Genomic DNA, 23,533 nt, shown 5'->3' with positions numbered 1-23,533 from the left:
TGAAAATTTGAGAGAGTTCTGACGAAAATATTGAGCAAGCCTTCAACTCGGAGCTGTACATCATCGTTTGTACAGAAATACTATTTTATTTACAACGTGCTACACCTATTCAGTCAATCCGTGCTTGGATGATTCGCCTTTTTCGAAGACGACATCGCTTCCATGGCGATTTTTCACCAACGCCGTGCCGTTTAACCTTCCAGCGATATGCCGAGGCGGCATGCAACCCTCAGGAAGGTGCTGGTTCAGTGCTGCTTCATATGTCATGTTGACTTCGTATTTGTTCTTATCCTCGATTTGCTCTTCGCTGGAACTTTCCTGGTCTGAAGGTTCCTGCTTCTCTTTGCTCTTGTCGGTGAGAAATATTCGCTTCATCCGAAACACCTTGTCCGTTTTGTCCACGTACTTGTACATGTCTTTTATGTTGTTTTCGAATACAGGATCCAGCATCGCCGTTCGCTGAGGATCTTTTTCGAAGAAAACGTTCGTTCCGAACGCGAAATCCGGCGTGGCCCGATACACCTCGTCGTTAACCTGGATGATGGGATTTTCCGACTCAATTCCTATGACTTTGATGAGTAGATTGGGGTCTTCCAAATCCAAGCATATATCAAAATCGACAAAAAGCTTCATTTCCTCTTCGTAAAAATCACTCTCTTCGCCGGTATGCCCGCCGCCCAAAGCAGCAATATCTGGTTTTTGCTCATCCACGTCCATCGTTACCTGTGGTGCGTTTGATCACTCGTTTGCATTAGTCGTTGGGTTTTAAATTAAAAACATTACATTTGAGCAGCAGAATTACAACTTTTAGAATTTCTAACTAATTTACGGAATGCTGGCATGCGAGCGCACGCTAGATATCTATATCGTGTTTGTTTACGTTTGATCGCCTTCCTCATTTGACAGCAGCTGCGGTGCTCAGAAAGTAAACATCAGTTGGGTGATTTTCGCAGCGATGGTGAAGCGTTTTCGCTAGCAATAATACTAATAATTACCCGTTACTAGTTTATTCTACTGGTATTGATAAAAGAAAAGCATAGACAGTGCCGTTTTCATTTTTATTGTCAAGCTGCTTCGTCCGCAGCTAGGTAAATTACAAAAATAATTGTTTAGGCTACACGTCCAAGCCCATCAAATGCCCGAAGCGAGATGCGATGTAGAAAGTGATCAAACCGTACTCATAAACAGCGGCGGACGAACAAGGGCCATCTAGTTGTGGATGTCAGAGTAGTGTCAAACCGAAACAAAAAAAAAAGTAAAAAAGTAGTTTAAGTTTTGTGAATAAATCCGACTTCTCTCTAACCTTTTCTACTCCTTGCTCCACTAATTCTACTAACCAATCTGCACCACTTGTGGCAGACGTTACGGATCCCTCCAGATCCACGGTGCAGTGGGGGAGAGGCCCAGAAGTACGGGATTCCTGTGCCGTACCGTGGGATAACCTCGTAAAGAAGGAAGAAGAAGAAGATGTGGACACGGCAGAAAAGTGTATTTATCACAGTTTTGCCGTAAAACTCTCCTATTCTGCTCCCACTATCTCCCCGCTGGACGGACGTTTGCTAAGCGCGATCGGCAATCACAAATGCGGGAAGTGCAGTGACCACAGTGAGGACGTTGCCGGGCCTAATCCTCCCCGAACGGGAGCGGGTGCTTTGTTTACCCACCTTCCGTGGTTCCGAGTTTCGTGCGTTGCCGGAATCGACTCTGGCCAATGCTACCGACGGGTACGCACCCGGGTGCACCTTCCGACAGCAGGACCAACGACGTCGGAACAAGTGGCGGCACTACGATGTCTGGTAGCTCGATAGACAACCGCATCACGATGATGGAAAGGCTGATCCAAACCCCGACGCCCCGTACGACTCCGACACCCACACTGTCACTTCCGATCTCATCGCAGTCCCCGGGGAACCGCTTCAATCGTACGGGAAGTGGTGGTATGGGCGGTGGAGCTGGACGTAAGTATCGAACTGTGCCTATCTGCTTGTGTCGTGTGTCCCACCAAACCCCATTTGCTAATTGAGCTTTCCCCGTTTTGCCGCTCTCTAGCCAATAGACCATCGTTGGATCTCAACCTACCCATCGTTTCTGGGACGCGCCGGAGCGAATCTGAGCTCAAGTTCCAGAAAATTGTAGAGAAGAGCGGACATCTCAAGATAAATGACAAAAGCTATCGAACGCAGCTGAGCGATCTGGAGGATTTGGGCGAACTCGGGAACGGAACCAGCGGTCATGTTGTCAAGATGCGTCACAATCCCAGCGGATCGATCATTGCTGTTAAGGTAAAGCGTGCTTTTAACCGGTTTTCCGTTCATAGGACGTTCGAGAACTCACTGTTACCGTGCATTTGGTGTCCCGTTGCAGCAAATGCGACGCACCGGAAACGACGAAGAGAACAAGCGAATCATCATGGATCTGGACGTAGTGCTGAAGTCGGAAAACTGCAAGTATATCGTCAAGTGCCTGGGCTGCTTTATCACCGATGCGGACGTGTGGATCTGCATGGAACTGATGACGACGTGCTTCGACAAGCTGCAGAAAAAGTCGAAGAAGCCGGTTCCGGAGGAAATCCTCGGCAAGGTGACGGTGGCGACGGTTCGCGCCTTGGCTTACCTCAAGGACAACCATCGCGTGATCCACCGGGATGTGAAGCCCTCGAACATACTGATCGATGACCGGGGCAACATCAAGTTGTGCGATTTCGGCATCAGTGGTCGGCTGGTGGATTCGAACGCTCGGACTCGTTCCGCCGGGTGTGCTGCATACATGGCGGTAAGAGCGAATTTAAGGAATTCAAGCAGTCTCTGAAAGGACTGAATAAACGATCCTTTTATTCCAGCCTGAAAGAATCGATCCAGCCAAGACGGTGTACGACATCCGAGCGGACGTGTGGTCACTCGGAATCACGCTGGTCGAACTGGCGACGGGTGTGTTTCCCTATCGCGGATGTGTGACCGATTTCGAGGTGCTCACACAGGTGCTCACCTCCAATCCACCACGCTTGCCCGAGGACCAGAACTTCAGTCCCGAGTTCCGCGATTTCGTGCTGCGCTGTTTGCAAAAAGACTACCAGGCGCGCCCGAAGTACCCGGATCTGTTACGTCACGCGTTCCTGCAACGTGCGGAGCACGACAGCAACATCAACGTGGGCGAGTGGTTCCGCAATGTGGCCATCAATTGCGGCATACAGCTCACCAGCCCCCAACCGCCTGCTGCAACGGGCTCGACTAGTGCGGCTGCTTCGGTTGCTTCACCGCAAACCTGGACCGCGTCGTCGGAACAAACCAGGTAAATGCCCACCGGGCTTCTCCCCTAGCTCCTTTATGCCATTCCTGAGGCTCTCGTCGTGCCCCCTTGGACCCCGTTGACCCATTGCGGTATGTTGTAGCATGACGAGATATTGCGGTTTTAAAGCGTGTGTATTTCCCAACGATTTATTTGTCTTGATTTTCGATCGTGTACACGAACGCCCAGTCAATCATGACTCTCAGCACACTCCTTTTTTCTCGTTTTCGCGTGTCCTGTGCGCTTCCACTAAACTCCGATGTTGGTATACCGATGCCGGTTTCCTCGCTCTTCTAACGAATGCTAAAACTTTTTACTAATGACTTCAACTCAGACGCCCCACCCCGTGTCGCGATTGAACTCTCAACCCTCTCGAACGCTCCCTACGCGGATCGAACGAGAATCGTACTGCGAATCACGCCCTTCCTGCGCCTTCTGTTTTCCTGTTATTCCGTTCCGTTTGTCGTTTGTTGTTTGTTTGTTTTACAACTTGATTTCTCTTATTTGTAGGTAACTATTTCTTTAGTAATTTTTAAGTTGTTCTATGAGTAAGTATACCACACAATCAAACCACCCTTACGATCACGTTTATGTACGCGTCCCTTAACTGTCGCTTGCTGTCGATTTCATCCCACACATTTGTACGCACGATCTGTGTCTAGTGTCCTTCCACGTGTCCTAAGCTATCGCTTCTATCTGTTCTATCTCTATAGCTCTATGGCGCGTCCCATCTAATTCTCCTCATGCCTTGTGTTGTGTATTGGAATTTCTATTTGCCTGCCCGGCCACGCTTACCCCACTAACATTCCCATTAATATTGCTTCATTACGGGCTCTCCCGACCTAACAATCTCGCTAACATTTCGCCACCATTACGTAGGTTTGGACCGACATGCTAGCACCCGCTTGGGTATTGGTTCGAAGACAACCGAATCGATCCGTGCCAAATTCTTCTGGTATTGGTTCGAGAGAATAAAGAGGAAGTATCTGCTCGCAAAATCGACCTGGGTCATGTGCCACCGATAATAGAGCGATTGAAAGAAGCGCGTATCACGTTGCCACAAAGTTGTACATTATATAGCCCCATTATGATTAGTGAATCCCTCGCATCTCTGAACCATAGAGTTGTACATTTCGATGTGGGGTCGTACTAAGTGTTGTGTGTCTTCGTTCCTGCTTAGTTTCACTGACGGTGTTCTCTCTCTCTCTCTCTCTTTCTCTCTGTTATCTTTTTGCTTTATTTCTCTCCAATCTTCCTTCACCGTATGTCCTTTTTACTGACCGCCCACGTGCTTCTAGAATACCGACCCCGCTGGGAAGCTTGACCGAAGCAGTCCAGGCGCAATCGAATCAGCAAAAGCAAACCATCGCCATCGCCGCCTCGTCCATACCGATCAAGTCCACCGCAACGATCCTTACGCCGCACATTGCCAACGAAGCCCCGACCAACGTCGGCCACGGCCAGCAGCGTCCGCAGCAACATCAACACCAGGTTCTCCAGAGCAAGCTTAGCAATATCAGTCTAGCGTCCTCGTCCTCGTCTTCATCGGCAGCCGTTGCGGCGGCAGCGGCCCTTCCGCCACCATCCTACACAACTACCTCGTCTTCCTCTCCCGCCGGCTTCGATCCTCGCCGATCGCCCTCTCCCCAGGCCCTCTACCTAGCGAAAATGCAGCCAAAAAGTGCCATTACTAGCACCAGCGTACCTATAGCAACGGGCGGCGTCAGCTCAAGCCCAGGTCTCGAACGGAACGGTTCCCTCGGTCCGCCGGTGGACACGGCGCGCAAGTACAAACACTCACCCTTCCTGACGCGCCGTACGGCCTCCGAATACGGTAGTGGCAGCCCAAAGAAGGAGTCCACCTTGAGCAGCTTGGGACAGAGCATCTTCAAGAACCTGACGACGTCACCGTTCGCACAGCGGAAATCGGCCCTTCAGCCCGGGGAACCGAAGCTCACGGTGTGCTTCTCGTCCGGATGTCCATCACCTCCGGTACCGGTGGCATCGACGGCGATCTACGCCAACGGAGCGGCACCCGGAAGTGGCCCATCCTCGCCGCTGCTCGTGCTCAGAAAGGCCCCGGAAGCAGCACCGGAAGCGGATACTCAGTACAAACACCTCCAAGGAAATACTAGTCCAATTGGTAAGAGATCTACTTGATCGCGCCCGAAATGGAAATCCGATTGGCTTCATTTCTTTATTTTGTTTTGCTTTCAGTTCTTCAGCGATTCTACCATCAGCAGAATCAACTGATGGAGCAGCAACGGGAAGCGCTTCACCATCATCACCAACAGCAACATCAGCAGCAGCAGGCCGCCGTTTACGGGTTCCCTTCTTCTCCGCCGATCGCAACCAGTGGGGTGAGTGATGCGTCGCCTCGTGCGATTCGCTACAGCCCACTGCCTTCCCATCGAACCGTACATCACGGCGTACATCCCGTGCTGGGAACGTCCACGATACACCAAAGTGCGATCCCGCTCTACACGCATCACGAACCGGGTCATCCGATGGTGGCGCCACCTTCCGGGATTCCGGTGTACCAGCAACAGGCCGGCGGAAGCACTGCGAGCCCCAAACACAAGCCAACGTCCTCCTCCTTCTTTAACACGTTCAGCCGTGGCATGAAGAGTGCCGGCCGCAGTGATAAGGTGATCGATCGAGGTGGCACGTTACCCACATCCGATCGTGTGCATTATGCGCCCACGGCCAACCCAACGGTGTACTCTCATGGACCGACGAATGTCCTGCACCGGCACGGAGCACTTGGGACAACGACGACGGTCAGCAACGGAGGGATGGTACCGGATGGCGTCAAGGAGGAAACAGGTACCGTACTCAGCCACGCGTGTCCTTTTCGGCAGGTCCTGGCATGCATTCCAAACCCACTCATTCATCCCGCATCCATACGCATTGGGGGTTTTTGCTCTGCTTTAGTTGTAGTTTGTATGGCTTTGTTGATCGATCGCTCTTTCATTCTTGTATTATTTTTCTTCTTCCGTTTTCTTGTCTTTATGTTGCACTTATGCTCACCGCTCGCTCGCTCGCTCGTTCGTTCGCCACCGCCAAAATGATGCTGTATCGATGCCGCGTGTTCGTCTTTTTGTCGATCACGCGCTTTTCCCGCGTTACTGCACCATCACCATCATCTGACCCCTTGTACGCACGTTGAATGCCAAAAACCACCACCACCACCATGCACGCGTCCCCGGATTGGAACTGCGATCGGAACACTTCCATGGTGCGCGTCACCCGCACCGCTTAACGGAAATCGCGATGGCCGTGTTATTGTTGCTTGTTTGCTTGTTTTGCTCTGCCTGCCGCCTGCCGAAACGAACGAAACAATCGAACATAGGTTGGTTGAATTCCTTTGCAGATATTGCCAAGCGGAAGTTCGCCTCGTTCGTGAAGCTTAACCTCAACAACAGCGGTAGCCCCGGTGCCGGTGGAACCACCACGATCGGGGACAAACGTACGCTCAAGGAGAAACACCTCCAGCACCAGTTGCAACAGCAGCAGCAACAACAACAGCATCAGTTTACGCAGCAAAACCCATTCGATCCGTCCACCGGACCAACCGGGGGACTGATGTATGGGACCACGAGTGCGTACGGTGCTGGTCCATCACCGGTGACCGGAATGGTGCAGCCTCCGTCGGCGATTCCAGCCATGACGCACGTGCTCAGCAGTTCCTCTGCCGCCGATCGACGCCACCGCAGTCCAGATCCGCCTCCAAGGTGAGAGTGTCTATTGCTCGTGCCCCGTTATGAGCACTCTCATGATCGTTTACTTGTTTTCACGTGGATTGCAGGTTAAACCGAGGTCAGTCACCGTTGCTGCTGCAGCGCAAACTGGAACAACTTGGACACACAGGCTCGCCGTTGCTGAACAGGAGACCGTAAGTACGCGTGCTCACACAGGAACGATGCAAACCAAACCCTTACTAATGTCGATTCTCGTCATCTTGCCATCAGGTTCACCTCTACCTCCCCATCACCACCGCTGCCACCCCGTCGAGGCTCCGAAAGCGTGCCGGGATCACCGCAGCATGTACGAACGCGAATCAACTTCACACCGGAACCGCACCGTCGGCCATACCGCACCACGATCGATCAATGAGTGGGACTGCAAATCCTTGCCATGTGATCAAGGTACACCTTTCTCGAGTAGGCAGGATCGTCGTGGCGGGAACCGCGCGCCACCACCGTCAGGTTGGGATTTTGGAGAGCGAGTTTTTTAGGGGGGAAATCGAGACGCGCGAACCCCGAGAAAGGAGACGACCAGACGACGAACGAACAAAACACATACACAAACACACTCACTCGAAACGAAAGTCACCTCACATTTTCCCGAAACTCTCGAAGCGAAATGTACACACACACATATGCGAAATGCGCATGCTAGAACCCGTGGGGAATCCACGGGCGCTGTAGTTTGTAGGTTAGAAAGTTTAGAAATTTTGCCACCACCCGCTCTCTCCGCCACACGGGGGAAGGTTTTGGTCGGTGGCAGCCATTGTGATTGTACGCGAAAACGCCTACCACCACCCTTCGGTAGATGCTTCCGGTTTGTGTGTTGTTGTTTATATGCATACGTGTATATCCATCGATATATATATATATATAGACATATATATATCTATATATTTTTCTCTCTAATTCCCATTTCCCCCGTGGTTTCGGCTACGGCTACGGGACTAGAACGATTTTACTTTTCGCGTTTGTTTGCGCATACGCTTCCGCTTTTGGCGATGTTTCCAAATTAATACCTCACAAATGTATATGATAATCAGAGAACGATAGGGCGACAGAGATAAAGAAGAAAGAGAGAGAGAGAGATAGAGAATGGTGTGTGCGCACTTGTGTTCCCCCGGCGTGTGATGTGGATGTGCCGGGGTTCCCGAAGTGTCCTTTACGCTTAGATTGCGCAAAACAAAACAAAAATCCCGACCCCACTAGGGGCGATAAGGTTTATAGCTTTCTTTTTCGTTTAAGTAAAGTTCACAAACTCTCTGACATGCTCAACTGCGAGAGGGGGGAAACAGACGCATTAGAAACACGGCACGCATTTTTGCATATACATACAGGCTACGCTGTACATTTGTCTGTGATTTGTGGTTTTGCGAATTAGCCTACAGAAAGCTTCTAGCGCTTATACTGAAAGATTCTAACGATAACATTCTCCCGTACGCAATAAAACCGTTCAGCTTGGTTTGGTTTGCCACTTTTCGTGTCGTTTCTTGTCCTGCAGACGCGATTGCAGGCTCCAGCACAAAGTGTTAGAATTAGAGACGCGATTTGCAAACTATTTCAGTTGGAATTCGATCGCAGGAGGCTATATTGCTTTCATCTCGTGATCGAGGGTTTCCTCGACTTGGTGCTTTGGTCGCCCTTGGTAACGCGCTAGGGAGTGTCACCTTGGTTGCTAGGATTGCTACTGTTTCCTTTTTTCGTTGCTGTGTTGCAATGCTTTGCGTTTTTGAGTTACCTTATTTTTTTCTTTTTTGAACTCTTCGGAAACAATAGACTGGGGTCAGTTTGTGTCCCCGTTGAGCGATTCCGTCACTTTTTGTTGCTTGCTGCACGAAGCTTTGTGATGGAAGGCAACCGTTGGAAGCCACTGAATCCGTCTTCCCACGCTGCTCACTTGTGCTTTTGCTAAAATCGTTAAAAGGACATAAAAAAGAAACGCCATAGTAGGCGACGAAGGTACCATACTGCTGGCTCTCACACACTACACTGTTTGCAATATGGTTAAACCCTAACCCTATCCTATCCGCTGCCGTTGCTCGGGCGAGATAAATTATTACACGTACACGCTGCCAAAAATTAGCCCGCGTTATTACCGCGCAATTAGGTCGCACTCACTCTAATCCGCCGTTGCGCCGGTCGGGTAAAGGGGGGTCGGTGGACGAAGGTGAACAGAGGTTTTTCAATATTTAACGAATTATTACAATTCAAGCGTTCATAATCAAACATAAGCCAACAGCAAAGCTCTCGCCCATCAGCCCTTACATACATTAGGATCAATTGTATCGCGTACACAGTGTGGAGGATCATTCAGAGGACGAAATCGGAAGTTGTGTGAAAGAGAAACAGGGGGTTGGGAGGCATACGTTTGTAGTTCGCGAGAGTGACAGAGAGAGAGAGAGAGAGAGAGAGAGAAAGGAAGTGTGCGGTGGTATTGTGCAAGCGAAAAAAAAATCGATAAAAACGGCAAAACCGAACGAGAAAAAATAGTCATTTATTATTATATATTATTATATTACGATATACTATTATTATTATTACCTTAAACTATTGACGAAACGAAAGAATGTGAGCGAGAGCTGGTGACACCACTCTAGAAGACAGAGAAGAGCGAAAGAGAGAAAGAGATTAGGAGAACAAGACGTTTAGGAGTGATTATTTATGAAACAAACACGAAAATAGGACGCAGAATGGAAAACAGTGTGATGTAAAATGGAACGGATAGGGAATAGGTGTGAAAGAGATGGAAAAACGAAAGCAAAAAGATAAGGGAAAGGAAAAACTTCACACACACACACACATACATCCACACAAAAACAGTCTAAATAGGTGAAACGAGAAGAGACAGTTAATTTTGTAAGCTGCGCAAAAGGATAGGATGAAGCTAAAAATAAAGAGAGAAAAAAACAGATCAACCTGCAAAACAAGCATTTTCCTCTTCGATGAAAAACACAGTCATCCGAAATTGACTAACTTCAAAATTTCGAAAATTAAAAAAAAAATTTTTGATACCTCCAAAAAATCCTGCTCCCCTGGTACTAAAAACCGAATTTTTCAAAATTTTGAAAATTTTTAAAAAATTTTTTGATACCTCCAAAAAATCCTGCTCCCCTGGTACTAAAATCCGGATTTTTCAAAATTTCGAAAATTTTTAAAAAATTTTTTGATACCTCCAAAAAATCCTGCTCCCCTGGTACCAAAATCCGGATTTTTCAAAATTTCGAAAATTTTTAAAAAATTTTTTGATACCTCCAAAAAATCCTGCTCCCCTGGTACCAAAATCCAAAATTTTCAAAATTTCGAAAATTTTTAAAAAATTTTTTGATACCTCCATAAAATCCTGCTCCCCTGGTACCAAAATCCAAAATTTTCAAAATTTCGAAAATTTTTAAAAAATTTTTTGATACCTCCAAAAAATCCTGCTCCCCTGGTACCAAAATCCAAAATTTTCAAAATTTTTAAAAATTTTTTTGTAACCTCCTAAAAATCCTGCTCCCCTGGTACCAAAATCCAAAATTTTCAAAATTTCCAAAATTTTAAAAATTTTTAAAAATTTTTTTGTTACCTCCAAAAAATCCTGCTCCCCTGGTACCAAAATCCAAATTTCAAAAACGAACGGGTATTTTTGGATGCCTCTTTTTTTCCTGCGCTCCTGTTACTTCCGAGCGATTTCTGAATCTCCCTAGAGTCCATAAAACACTTTTTCTTTCATATTTTCGGATGCCCAAGCAGTATTAGCTTGAAAAAAACACACACAACACAAGTTTTTTTATGGTTTTGCAATTGGCATTATATAAATAACGTCTCTTTATTCATAAATTTGCAAAAAACTATAATTTAACACAAATAAACAGTTTATCATTCTCTAATCACTGCTGCAGGTTCTTCGTTACTATTCCTCCCTCTCTTCTCAGCCACCTCGCGCTACACCTCCTCCAGCAGGAGGTTGAAAAACACAACAAAACCCTTCGTTTCGTCATTATTTTTTTCAACTCGATTTCCTAGCACTCTTTCTCTAGCTCATTTTCCCTGTCTCTTTTCTACTCTTTAGCTTGCTCTATTTTGCTCTCTCATGTAGGAAAAACGTGATTGTTTCTAGTTTCTGGGATACTACCATATTTTTATCTTGTTTTACTTCTTTTGTTCCTCGTCCTTTGAGTGGTTTTTGTCCTTGTTCTGCTCTTTTCCTCTTTTTTTTTGTAGAAAAAAAACGATCGTATCAAATTTGTAGCCGCGCACGAGGTGAGTTGTATTGGTGTGCTTCATTTCAGGTGTTTTGTGTCGTTCAATCTCGCTTATTTCTCGCTTATTCAAGCACGCCTGCACTGTTGGTGTGAATCAGGTATCCACCACCCACGCACGTAACGCACTGTCAAAAAGGTGTTCATGTTCGAACGTTCGAATAATCCCACCAAACGTGGATCTGACGAGTCCTGGCGGCGTCGGCCGCGAGAGGGCAATCGATGGCACTGCGATGGTGTATGTCGGCCGGAAGAGTGGTGGCCAAAGACGTCGGTCCGCCGGTGCGGAATGATAGCTCCATGGTGCACCGATCGGACCTTCCGGATCATCTGTCCGCCCGCATCTTCCAACCGCATTGTTCGTCGGATCCTGCACTAAACCGACGACGGAAATGGCCGTCCCACGTAGTCGCCCTTCTCTGCTTCCGCATAGCGTATCACAACCACGGAACGGCCATTTGGGAATGATCCGTGCAGCTTAACGACCGCGAAGGTCCTAACCGAAGGAGTAACTCCCCCAAACTCATTCCTTCGCTCGCCTTCGACTGTCCTCGCGGTTACCTTCTCTGCATAAAGTTTAGTCTTTTGAGTGGGTTACGAATTAAAGTACAACAGTAATCATAAGTGTATCCAATAAACGTCCAACGCCTCGCGCCCTCACCGGTTACAGGTCTTTCTCTTTTTCACTCCATCAAGTTTCGTCCTTTCGCGCTGTAAAAATTCACTCCTATTTCGAGCAAGATCGCTCGAGTGGCGTCACAAAAAGCCATCATCAACCGTGGCAATGAGCTCCATTCCGGTCTAGATCCGGTTCCCTAGTAGTCACGCGAGACTGTTTCGTATCCTTTCGCCTGATCCTGCGCTTTTGGCACACAACCCTGCCATAGAGACACCTTCGTTTGTGCACAATCCCTCAACACCTCCTGCCAAGCTAAGTAGACGCCCTACCAGTTGTGTGCTTGCCCTGTATTTAGCAGCTAAAACGACAATATTTCTACGCACGATTACACCAAAGATACGGTAATACGTTATTGCTATGTTGCGATAAAATTGTGTGTGTGTATGCCGTCGCCCCCACGTGTTGGGTGGCGAACAATGCCTTTTCACGCCCATTCCGGCTTTCACACTCACGCTCGAAACAGTCCGGAGTGCAGGGACACTCCTCGGTGGCCAAAATATTGCTGCCGGCGTCCAATTCCAGTTCCAGTCATGATGTGAAGCGGGTTAGAGATTAGATTTGCTTGCGATTAAGTACGGTTGCACCTCCCGCCGGCTACTACCGGGATGAGTTGACGAACTACCCGGGATAATGATGATTGTAGCAGCTCTCACGCCGTTAGCACAGGAGGATGGATGCCGGGTCTGTCTAGTCGAACATCGCCATCGTAGTCGTTGGGACCACTTCGAATAGCATTTGGAAAAAGAGCGTCACGTTATCTGAAATGAAAGAGGAAAAGGCAAACAAACATTAATACGTTATCTTAACGTCAAGGGAAGGAAAAAAATGTGCTGGCTTCTTCTTATTTTCCTCTACAACTGCTTTGTGAGCATAATCTGGTATAGAGAGGTCCTCTAAACGCATTATTATAGCACCGTTGTTTGCTAATCATTTAACCCAACCCTTCTGCCACATGAACACTATTACTCCATGTCATTTTGGACTTATCGAAAAGGCCTTTTTCGACACGTTTTTTAAGAGATTTTCATCATGTTTTTCTCCGTGAAACATTGTCTATATCTACACGCAATTGTTGTTAATCTGAGAACGATGAAATTTAACTTATTAGACAGTTTTTCTAAAATATTTGGAATGCCATAAAGTGTCCAATAGAAAGAACTATGAATGAATTTTCCCACACAACGGCCCGCCACAAAGTAGCCCGGTATTTCACACTGGCGACAAAGTAATCAATGAGCCTTGCTTTAGCTGCAGAATTCAATTAGTCAAAGGCACACACACACGCTGCCTGTAAAAGCGTGTTCCATGGCCAACTGTTGCCATGCTCAGTGCTCACGTAAACAATTCGCGACTCCCTTGCCAAAAGCTACCGACCGCGTGTAGTGAGTGAAATGACGCGATTTTAATCGAATTAAAAATCCCCTATCTCGTGGAGCTCCAACTAACCCGTTACTACCTCTCACCCACCTATTATCACTTACGTCCTGTGTAATAATTTTTGCACCACAATCTAACCTTCACCGAACGTTGACCGTTTGGGTGAAATGGGCGGAAAAAATGTTGGCAAGAGAAAAACGAATAAAAAACCCGCCACAACAGGCAAACCACCATCACCACACCACCGGTGTGGTTCCGAGGCGTATGTGCGGCCGAGCAGAGAGAAAAATTGCTATTTTTATCGGATCTGCAACTTACCCATGAACTTTGGATGATACCCGTAGTGCACAAAGGGAACGTAGAAGATCAAACCGGCCAGTATGAACAGCACTGCGTACAGGTACTCGATCTGTGGTTTCTCGATGATGGGAGCCGCCACAAGGTAGCCGGAAATGACCATAACCAGAATTGGAATGATAAGTGGGACCTGGCCGTGACAAGAGAAAATTGGAGCGTTAAATGATTGTGAGACACGCACGACAAAGTTGGTCACTTACTTTGTAGGGCCTCGGGTAGTTGGGTTTGGTGTAGCGCATCACAATCAGAGCGACCATGGCACCACCGTAGAAGATCCACGCGGTGAAGCTGAAGAAATCGATCAGCGAATCGATCGTTCCGTAGAGCACCATCGCGCCCGCAATGAGAGACTGCAATTGAAAGGGTGGATGGTTAAACGGATCCTTCAAAAAAGGACTCGGTTGAGGTTTACACTCACATGAAAGATCAAACCAGGTGCTGGTGTGAGGCGACGAACGTGCACGTACGATAGAATGTCCAGCAGATGTCCTTCACGACTGGCCGCAAAACAGAGCCTGAAACGAGAAGAGCGATGTTTGTTTGTGTGTTCCAATCTACTTGTCCTTCGAGATCGATCGCTCTTACCGTCCAGCAGCAAACAAGGTGCCATTAGCACTACCGAACGTACTGATAGTGACACTGAGTGGCATAAGCCATGCCATCACTCCGAGAATGCGGTTACCAAACGTAACCGCGACCGCTTCCGATTCAATCATTTCCGTCGGAGACATAGCCGCCAAATAGGAGACGTTGATCAACGCATAACACAGTGTCACCAGCGGGATGCCGATGATGATCGAACGAGGGAGGTTTCTGAAAGAAAACAGAACGAATGTTAGTGGAAACAGGACGAATCACTTCCGCCGGGATATACGTACTTGCTCGGATTTTGGATCTCCTCCGTAACGTAGTTGAGATTGTTCCAACCATCGTACGCCCACAGACCGGTGTAGAATGCGGTGGCGATCGCACCTAGCGAAGGTGTAGTGCCAGTGAACGCATTCTGCAGGTGTTGGGTGTTACCCTGACACAGCTTATACGCACCGCCACAAATCACGATCAACACCGCGATCAACTTGGCCGACGTGAACACGTTCTGTACCGCCATGCCGAGATTTACGCTGTAACAGTTCACGAACAGGATGCTCACTGCAAGGGTCGCATGGAAAAATGGGAACGAAAGCCAAAAAGCCCGGTTAGTGTCTGTTCCTGTGAGTTCTTCGGTGTTGTCACGAACTACGGCAAACGACGTTAGGCTTTGGTTCGCGAATGGGATTTACGGGATGGAGTACGTAAGTTAACAAGCTATAGTGTGGCATTTTCCATGCGAACAACTGTGTTGGGGGTTTCCCCCCACCTGCTTTGGAACAGGTTTGGCATGGAAAATGACCACCTAGAAAAACAAAACATGAATCTACTACGAGGAAGGATGTGAAGGATGCCGGAATGGAAAGGACACTCGGGCACGGGAGATCGATCGTGCTCGGTGCACGAAACGAAAAGGGATGCGATAAATGGCAACGAAACAAAGAAAAAGAAACCTAAAAAATGATGGCCGTGCACCACGCGGCCACATCTGACCGACGCCGGAAGGATACGCAACGTACACATGCACGCGAGCACAGATAGAACCACGCAAAGAGAGAAGCCGGGGTGGCGGCGGGAACCGTGTGGCCATCGTCGTGGATTCCGCTCGCCGGATGAAAGCCATGCCCGGAAGTCCCGTTGCAGGAGGTCTACAAGAAGAGAACACTTTAGAGCCGGTCCGACCGGGAGAGGATAAGGTGGTCTGCCTGTTCGAGACGAGTCTGTCCCTCGCCGTGCTGCTTCCGGTGCTCCCTCTCGCTCTCTCTCTCTCTCATTTTTCTCTATGTATCTCTGTTTTTTTCACTTTCCCTCTCACACTTATTTCGTTTTCTTTCGTTTTGTGTCGCTTTCTCTCTTTGGTGGAAACTCTCTGGAAGGCGCTCGTGGTGTGCGTCCTTCGCTACCGGATCGCCCGATACATTCAGATCCTGCTCGCTTGTCTGCAATAGAATGGGAACGGTTCTAGCGACTACAAACCAAGAAGCACAAAAACAAACGAACGGAACGAACCGAAACTCGGCACATCAAACACGGAAGCGCCCCCACGGGCCGGAAGGAAGGATGAAAGGTAGTGGTTGTGGGGGTGGGTGGAGTTGAGTAGGTTCCCGTCGCATCCACACCGATCCGACCGGACGAAGGTGGAACGAAGCACTTACCAATCGCAAGGATCGCGACCATTTTCACGACCGCAAGTGGCGGATCACATTCCGAGACGAACGCTTCGACGGCGTACTGCGCGAATGACAGGCAGATGATCGCCATCTGGGACGGTTTTAGCACAAGCGTCGACACCCACGAGAACAGGAAAGCCGGCCAGGCCCCGAACGCGTCCATAAAGTATGCCCATTCTGCTCCGGATGATGTATTCATCGTGCCTAACTCAGCGTACGCCAATGCACCTGCAAAAGGGGAAAAGCAAAGGGAGCAAAAATTAGTATCAAGAAGTCAGCGACTGGCCACAGACAAGGATGGTGCAGGACATTCATCTCGTTTAATTGTTGGCCGGTGTTGCCGCCGATTGCACTCGTTGGAGTTAGTGGTTTGTTGTTCAACATGATCTGGCACATTGACAACTGCATCCTTCCGCTGTCACGCTTCGTTTCGCTGTCAACGATGCACTCAAGTGGCAAATAATGTCAACGACGCCCGTGCTATTATTACAAGCGGCGATTTATTATACGCTACCACTAGCAACAACCCACTCACACATGGTCACGAAAACAATAGATTTGGGATCCAAAAAGCCAACTCGTCCAACGCTACACATGAAAGTTCGTGAATAATTACACTGACTTCATTGGTAATGCATGCCGGCATATGCTTTGTTTCTTCTTGATCGCTCACTATCCCCGATTACTCGTCCTGCAAGGGGTTTCGAGCTTTGGCGTTTTCGACAACCGTACCACTCATAGATATTCCAGGCATGCTTCGGTTCTTGATGCCGCAAACAGAAAGCGGATTAAAAGATAAGCTGGGGTCGTGGTATAAATTAGCTCGCCATCAGCGCCAGAAACTTCTAAGCACGTCGTCGTATCTTCAGCGGTATCTACGCAATACCCATTCGTGACCTTCCACCAACATTGGGCGTAGTCTGGAGCCTTCTCTTTTACTATCAGTGTGTCTGCCACAGGATACCGAGTTAGTTAGAGCACCCCCAGAAAGACATTCGCGAGTGGGATGCACTTTTCGCTTGGTGAATAATTAATTTCTCCCCTATTTCTTCCTTTTTTCACCGTTCCTACCAAACCGAGGTTGGTGAGGTCTATTTTTAGGCGACCCAAACATTCTTCAACAATTTATTGCACTAATCATGCCCCCTTCGGTCGGACAATCGCGATGAGAAGGAGCACTTATTATTATCAACCTCTTTTTTGGTTAGGTCCTTCACATCTTTGTTGCTGTTGTTACTGCGCTCGATAACTGCTTCGGCGTGCAAATTAAGCTTGCTTGCTATTAATACCGGCCCGGTGCTGGTTCGGGAACGGAAAAGCGTCTTAAGATGGGAAGGTGTTACGCCGAACGCGCATTCTTCGGAAACGTTGCGAGGCAGTGTAAATGTTTGTAAATATTGACCGTACAGCGATAAGCGGCAGCTCGGTTCGTTCGTTCGCCGGGACTTTCGAAGAAGTTTTCGGTTGTCTCCGGATATCCGTGCTGGTTGGGTTGCGATGTGAACGATCGATAGCGGTCGTGGTGAACCTCCGCTTTGATGGGACACTATTTGATGTGGTTTAATTTCCATCTACGTCGTAATGCTTTGCCTCGACGGTCCCGTCGTTCGGTTGATATTTATTGGGCAAAATATATCACGCGGCTCGCGGCTTTGCGGAGCCATCTTATTTCAACCTTGGATCGCATCGAAACACCACCACCACCATCGAAACGCTTGAAACAGGACCAATTTATCTCGAGTGGCCTAACGCAAAGTGATCGGTCCTGTTAACGACCAGGCGCCTCCATCGTCGAATTTTGCGAAGGCAAACGAAAGTAGGAAACCCGCGTCAATGGGGAAATTGCTTAACGTTACGGCAAGAAGAGGAAAAGGATTGAATAGAACGCTAATTACCCTAACAACACAAAATTTCGCTAATTAAAAAGCAGCGACAGAAAGAGAGAGAGAGAGATAGAATTTCTGCTTTGCGACCTCAACGCCACTTTCGCAGTTCATTCATGTGCGTATAAATGGCGTAGCAAGTTCGTGTGTTGGACTTGCGTTTTAAATATACTTTTACTTCTGCTACCACCTGCAAACCAGCAAAACTGCACTCATGGTCACGGGAAGGCGTTTACTTTGATTTGCGAATAAAGATCCTTGATTCGCGAAAGAAGAAAAAAAAACAAACAACGACAGAACCAATGCGAGAATCGAAGAGAAATGTGACGCGTTCTAGCAGGAATGTGGGAAAGATTTATCGCCGAACCGGGAGATAACTGATCGCTTCAATTCACAAAGTCCTCCCGCCGCTACCGGCCCCTTTTTACCGCAACCCTCCTCCTTCACCGTAATCATCAACAAGCAACAGTTTGATACCATCGCTCGACGCTCTCGGTGGTATTTTATTATTATTTTTTTTTTACTTTTTTGTCGTCGCGAATAAGAAATATTACTGCCGCTTCTGTTGTTTTAAGCGCTATTTTTGGCGTGCAGCCGCCATCAGCGAACGGCGGATGGTGTCACACGACTCGATCGTACGACACACGTTGCATCCGTTTTTGCTGCGATAGGCTAGGACCGGATGTGACCGCATCGACAGATGTGTGTGTGTGTGTGTCCGAGAAACCCTAGAGTTCGAACATTTCGCACGTCCTTATCTCAAACGGGAGTTAAGCTCCATTCCACTGGAAATGAAATCTTCTTTGAGAAAGCTTTCAAAAAACAAAAATCCCACACATTTTCTCATGGCTTGAGACGTGATCCTGCGGAATTGTGTGATTACTCAACCGCTGTGCGGTGAACTGACAGTTCGTCAACGTTCACTGTCCGGGTGATGATGACGCACGAGCGTTACACCTAGAATTGCTACGAGATTATGGTCCCAAACTGTGAGAAATGGTTACACGCCAACACGAGCATGATAGAGTTTTTAACGTTTCACGTTTCATATAATTAATTTCAGCACTTAGAGTCAAAACTTACCTAACAACGAGAGCAACCCACAGGCCATCCAGATGATAAAGCTCACACCAATGGAACCAGTTCTCACCAGTAAACCAGATGGCGACACGAAAATTCCGGACCCTGCGTGTGAAGGTAAAGCAACATTAGCATTAGAAAGACATTCATTTTGCCGCTGTCCGGCCAAAGTCTACCTACCGATCATGGTGCCGACAATTAAAGCAACCCCACTGAAGAGTCCCACCCGTCTCTTGAGGTGAATAATGTCGTTCGGCGTTGAGCCCGGCCCCTCCAGCGCGTCCCGCATCCCCCCGGTCCCTGGAATGAGAAATGCGAAGGTAAGTGGAAAGTTTTGCGGAAGTTCGGAAAAGAAGGTTAGGAAATTTCGCAACCGATGAAACAATTCCGCTACACATGATCGGATAGCAGCTACAACCTGCGCGAAAGCAGTAGAGCTTTGTTTAAATACCAATTTTTAACCACCAGTTGCCTAAAAGTATGACGCCTTTTCAAAACGGAATGCATTTAATCCGATCCGCCGGGATAACAATCGCGTTCCGTTAAACCCGTTCGCTAACGACGAAGCATGTAAATGGAAATGCTCGCAAGTGAAGACGTTTAATCGCTGCTTTATCTCGTTTAGCTTCTCGGTGGTGCTTTACCACCAGCAGATAGCAGCAACCTCAGCCGGAATGTTGAGTGCACTTCACTTGCGGTTCATCCGCACCTAATTAAACCATCCAGGCTGCGTTAATGCTGCTTGGGATTACCCGAGTTGGGATTTTATCGCAACCGCTCGATGAAGCCACACCACCGTTGCAGTGAAATAAGTTCACGGCCACATTCCGGCAGTGGGTATCGTAATCTTTCCATCGGAAAACTCCATTAGCCGCTTCCTGGTGTACGAAACCGCTCGTAAATGCTAATCGCTTGCACTGCTGACGTTGTTGCACTCGACTTCCTTCACAAAATCAGCCCATTTTTGCCAGAGCTTCGGAGTTCTTCTTGTCGCACCTACCTGATGAGTCGGTCTCTGCCGTTTCGGACGTCCCTCGCCCGAGAGTCCCGTTGTGTTGCGCTGTTCCGTCCCCGATGCGGGAATTCCAGTCTGTCTTTGATACATCTTTAATTGATCCACTGTGTCCTGCGGAAGAGATCGGGTGAAGGAAAGCATCAGCAAAGGCAGCAAAAATTCAACATCCGACACATCAATCACACCACCACCGGATGGGGGGAACTAGACGAGCGAATAAATAACAATCAAGGAGACAGTCAGTGGCTGTCATGGCGACGCCACGGTTTGTGGACGTGTTTTTCATTTTAATTATGGCACATGCACATGCTCGAATGGTGCTAATTAATTTTACGAAGGATATATTTATCGTGCGCCACCGTCCCGATACGATACGATTCCCGAGACACTTGAAACCGGTTCGGCAATCATCGTCATCCGCGTCGACAGTCCGAAGCATCCCGGTTGTCCTCGTATGGATCCTCGTATTTCCAATTTAGTGGACGAACGATTTTGCTGCCCGCATTGTTCGATCAGCAAACTGGCCAATTTAACCACGTGATGGGCGATGGCCAATGAACTTTGCTTGCGGTTTCCGTTCCAGGCTTTAAATTAACCAATTGTGATCGCTTACGCATTCGATCATGTAATTTATAACTGACGCATACGAAAAACCGATCGATCGTACAAACTGCTCCACCTACACACGACTAATGCGTATCAATATCAGCCAGGCAGGCCAATTCACCCACCGCCTACATGAGCTAATTTCGAATCAACGCCGCACGATTTATGGTAGCATTATGCTAGCTTGAGAGTCCCGAATAGCAAACACACACAATCACACACACACATGTGGTTGTTGTTTTCGTTTGGTATGATTCACGCATCGGCCTCTCGCATCAAGATGGCCTTGAATCGTTTGTTTTTCTTAACTCCCCGTTGAAAGACAAATAAAAGAAAAAATGGAACGAATCCGCTCTAAATGCTGAGAAGCAAGAATGCAAAAAAAAAGGTTGAAAATGCTCGGAATTTCCGACATCTAGTTGCTTTTCGGCGTTTTCCTGCCAGGTTTGATAACATAAGTCTGTTTAATTTACGCGCCAAGTTTTTGCGTGTCTTCCCACGTGGTCGATGGAGACGCCTGGTGCTTCACGCCATTCCAGTGTAAAACGCGTTTCACTGACGGTTGGCGCTACGGCTGGCCGCGAACGTTGGCCTACTTTCGATAAAGATAGAAACACACGCGTCACAATCCGTCTTAGCGGTAAGATCTTTGGTATTACGTGACACTTTGACTAGAACCAGTATCTGTGCCCGTTATATCACCACCCGATGGCGGGTTACACCGGACGTTGGAAGGATCCAATCGAATCCGTACATTTCACGTACGCGTGTGTGTGTGTATGTGTGTTTTGGTGCCGGAAAAATGATTTCAATAAACACCAGAGCATTGGTGATCGAGAGCTGGAAGTGAAAATCCCCTCCCGCGTGTCCCATCACTCGCGCGTGTCCCTTCGACATGTGCTCTCACGGGAAGAGCATCAATTTTCACTCTCCTGCCCAAAGCGACAGTCCATCAATCATCGCCCAATCTGTACGCCGCAATTACCGACTGTCCCTCGTCGCCATTCGTCCCTTTCTTCTCCACCTCAATCACCACACCCATCACCCATCATCATGGCTATTTTAGTCCCACACCACTGAGCTCCCATTTTTTTTGCCGGAAACGATGATCCTAACCGACGGTGTAATAGAACGAGAGGACCCTTTTTGCCGACGCCTCGAAGTGGAAAGAAAACGCACCTGCATAACCGTTAGTGCATTGTAGTGTAGGGGAAGTTGCTGGTCCTGCCGCCGTGAGCTGGTGTGTGTTACGCCCTCTGGCATCGTGGTCTGGTGCTGCCGAGAAGAGCTGGGAGATTGAACTGCGCATGGCATGAGCGTTCTGAGCAATGTTCGATCCCGACCGCGTTTTGCAAGACCTGGTGCACGTTCAACAGGCGAACCGCGGAATCACGCGGAATGGTTAGGGAAAAGGAGGAGCGAGGTTTTTGCGGAGATACGATTGCGATAGGATGATGTGGATGAGGGGGGGGGGGGGGAGCGAGAGTGAGGGGATGTTATGCTGTTATCCTTCAGCCCCGTTAGGGAAAAAATCCGCTACGTTATCACGCTATGCAAGAATCGAGGTCACGATCAATCAACATACAAGATATCACGGGTCGATACACACACACACACATACACACACGGGTGGGGTTGAACGGCTCGACACTTGAAATGGCCACGTGGTAAACGTGGGTCCTGTGGACTAAGTGCTACAACGAGTCAATCACAACACAGAACGAGTCGTGTACACACGACAACAAACACATACGTTATAAAAACAAAAAATAGGAACACAGTAAACACAGCCACGAGATAAAAGTGAGTTTCACACGTATAAAGCGCGCCCTGCTTCTACTGGTCAGTACCTCACGCGCGAACAGTAACAACCGTGTAGGTGAACCGATCACAACCAACTTGTGCCACCTTGCGATCAGGCGCGAGTGCTGTCAACTAGCTCTGGCCCGGTTCGGTTTCAATGTTCAACTGAAAAGATACCTTGGTTGTGATTTGCGTTTTTATAGATTTACAGATGCTGCCTGGCTCAGACCGAGAGAGGAATCGACCGATCAAGAGAGAGAAAGAGAGCATTCGATCCGGTCGCAAAACAAAGCGGAATTCGGTGCTGTCAAAATCGAACCTCTGACGGCCGGTCCTGAGCTCCTGGGTACGAGTATATCCATCGCTAGCAACCGGCGTCACCAACACAAACCACCACGGGATCGGTACTGTTTGGGCGTGTGATAGAGTCGCCCGTATCGTGAATATTTTCCCGCACTAGCCGGTCGGTAGGGTTTTTTGAACAGACAAAAATAGCTCAGACTAGCCGTCATGGGTGGCATAGTTCACTCGCTCTGGTCACGATCGTGGTCGATCTCGCAGGACGCCAGCTGCGTAACGATCACCCACAACCCAGCTTCAGTTCTCTAGCTCCCCGTTCCGTTCACGTTTCGTGCAGGTGCAATGGTGCACTTCTCTACGGAGCACCTCGGCAACGCCTTTATCGGTGGAACCACTCTGTTGACATGCCCTATTAGCAGCAGGTTTCTAATCGACGTGACGCGATATGTTCGATCGCCGAAACGAAATAATCACATGGCAGGAAGCGACAAAAAAATGCGAATTTTATGACCAATTCCATATATTGTAAACACGGTTCGAATTAGCGCAAACAAGCGCATGGTTATGGCAAATGGGTTATTGGGAGGAATCACGTCATGTTTATCACATGATACGGTAGGAAGATGATGCGAGTTCCTTGAATGAAATCTTCCTTGAATGAAAAAATGAACATATAGCGACTGCACTGCACAAAGACTCACAACATATGGTCAACATATGTGCGTGGCTCAAACTCACACAACCTCTAAAACCCCAGCCAATATGCTGTTACAATTTTTCCCAGTTTCATCCGATTAACTTCCCACCTTCAGTAGCAGCAGCTGGTGCAACCGAAAGAGCATACAGAGTCCTCTAACGCGTTATGACACACCTGTCAACGCCAGTCGCCCGCCAGACGCCAGA

At 48.3% G+C, this 23,533-nt stretch overlaps 3 protein-coding genes across 3 annotated transcripts; 1 reads left to right on the top strand and 2 right to left on the bottom strand.

Moving 5' to 3' along the window:
• Nucleotides 1-105: 105 nt before the first annotated feature.
• On the bottom strand, nt 106-717 carry LOC128721612 (uncharacterized). The gene has a single exon (XM_053815382.1). It carries the CDS (start codon nt 715-717, stop codon nt 106-108), a length of 612 nt encoding a protein of 203 aa, XP_053671357.1.
• An 874-nt stretch (nt 718-1,591) lies between these two features.
• LOC128721111 (dual specificity mitogen-activated protein kinase kinase hemipterous-like) lies at nt 1,592-9,945 on the top strand. Its single transcript, XM_053814832.1, has 9 exons — nt 1,592-1,958; nt 2,050-2,282; nt 2,365-2,772; nt 2,840-3,288; nt 4,584-5,428; nt 5,503-6,111; nt 6,638-7,019; nt 7,094-7,180; nt 7,257-9,945. The coding sequence occupies exons 1-9, from the start codon at nt 1,712-1,714 to the stop codon at nt 7,399-7,401; spliced, it is 3,405 nt and encodes a 1,134-aa protein (XP_053670807.1). The 5' UTR covers nt 1,592-1,711; the 3' UTR covers nt 7,402-9,945.
• An 860-nt stretch (nt 9,946-10,805) lies between these two features.
• Nucleotides 10,806-21,836, bottom strand: LOC128721599 (b(0,+)-type amino acid transporter 1). Its single transcript, XM_053815367.1, has 11 exons — nt 21,707-21,836; nt 19,907-20,032; nt 19,087-19,206; nt 18,910-19,011; nt 15,929-16,171; nt 14,564-14,834; nt 14,271-14,498; nt 14,104-14,200; nt 13,886-14,035; nt 13,647-13,815; nt 10,806-12,709 (listed from the first exon to the last, which is right to left on the bottom strand). The coding sequence occupies exons 1-11, from the start codon at nt 21,834-21,836 to the stop codon at nt 12,639-12,641; spliced, it is 1,707 nt and encodes a 568-aa protein (XP_053671342.1). The 3' UTR covers nt 10,806-12,638.
• Between the last annotated feature and the right edge of the window lie 1,697 nt (nt 21,837-23,533).

This window comes from Anopheles nili, chromosome 2 (genome assembly GCF_943737925.1).
Source record: "Anopheles nili chromosome 2, idAnoNiliSN_F5_01, whole genome shotgun sequence".
Lineage (NCBI taxonomy): Eukaryota > Metazoa > Arthropoda > Insecta > Diptera > Culicidae > Anopheles > Anopheles nili.
Note: the sequence above shows the minus strand (reverse complement) of the source record. Positions and strands in the feature narration are given on the sequence as shown.

Excerpts from the sequence above, each read along its gene's own strand:
- LOC128721111 (XM_053814832.1), top strand. The coding sequence starts at position 1,712 with ATGCTACCGACGGGTACGCACCCGGGTGCACCTTCCGACAGCAGGACC. Across the intron at positions 2,283-2,364 it reads GATCGATCATTGCTGTTAAG|CAAATGCGACGCACCGGAAA; the intron begins GTAAAGCGTGCT and ends GTCCCGTTGCAG. Across the intron at positions 7,020-7,093 it reads AGTCCAGATCCGCCTCCAAG|GTTAAACCGAGGTCAGTCAC; the intron begins GTGAGAGTGTCT and ends CGTGGATTGCAG.
- LOC128721612 (XM_053815382.1), bottom strand. The coding sequence starts at position 717 with ATGGACGTGGATGAGCAAAAACCAGATATTGCTGCTTTGGGCGGCGGG.
- LOC128721599 (XM_053815367.1), bottom strand. The coding sequence starts at position 21,836 with ATGCGCAGTTCAATCTCCCAGCTCTTCTCGGCAGCACCAGACCACGAT. Across the intron at positions 14,835-15,928 it reads GGTCGCGATCCTTGCGATTG|TGAGCATCCTGTTCGTGAAC; the intron begins GTAAGTGCTTCG and ends CGACCCTTGCAG. Across the intron at positions 14,036-14,103 it reads CACCTGGTTTGATCTTTCAT|TCTCTCATTGCGGGCGCGAT; the intron begins GTGAGTGTAAAC and ends TTTCAATTGCAG.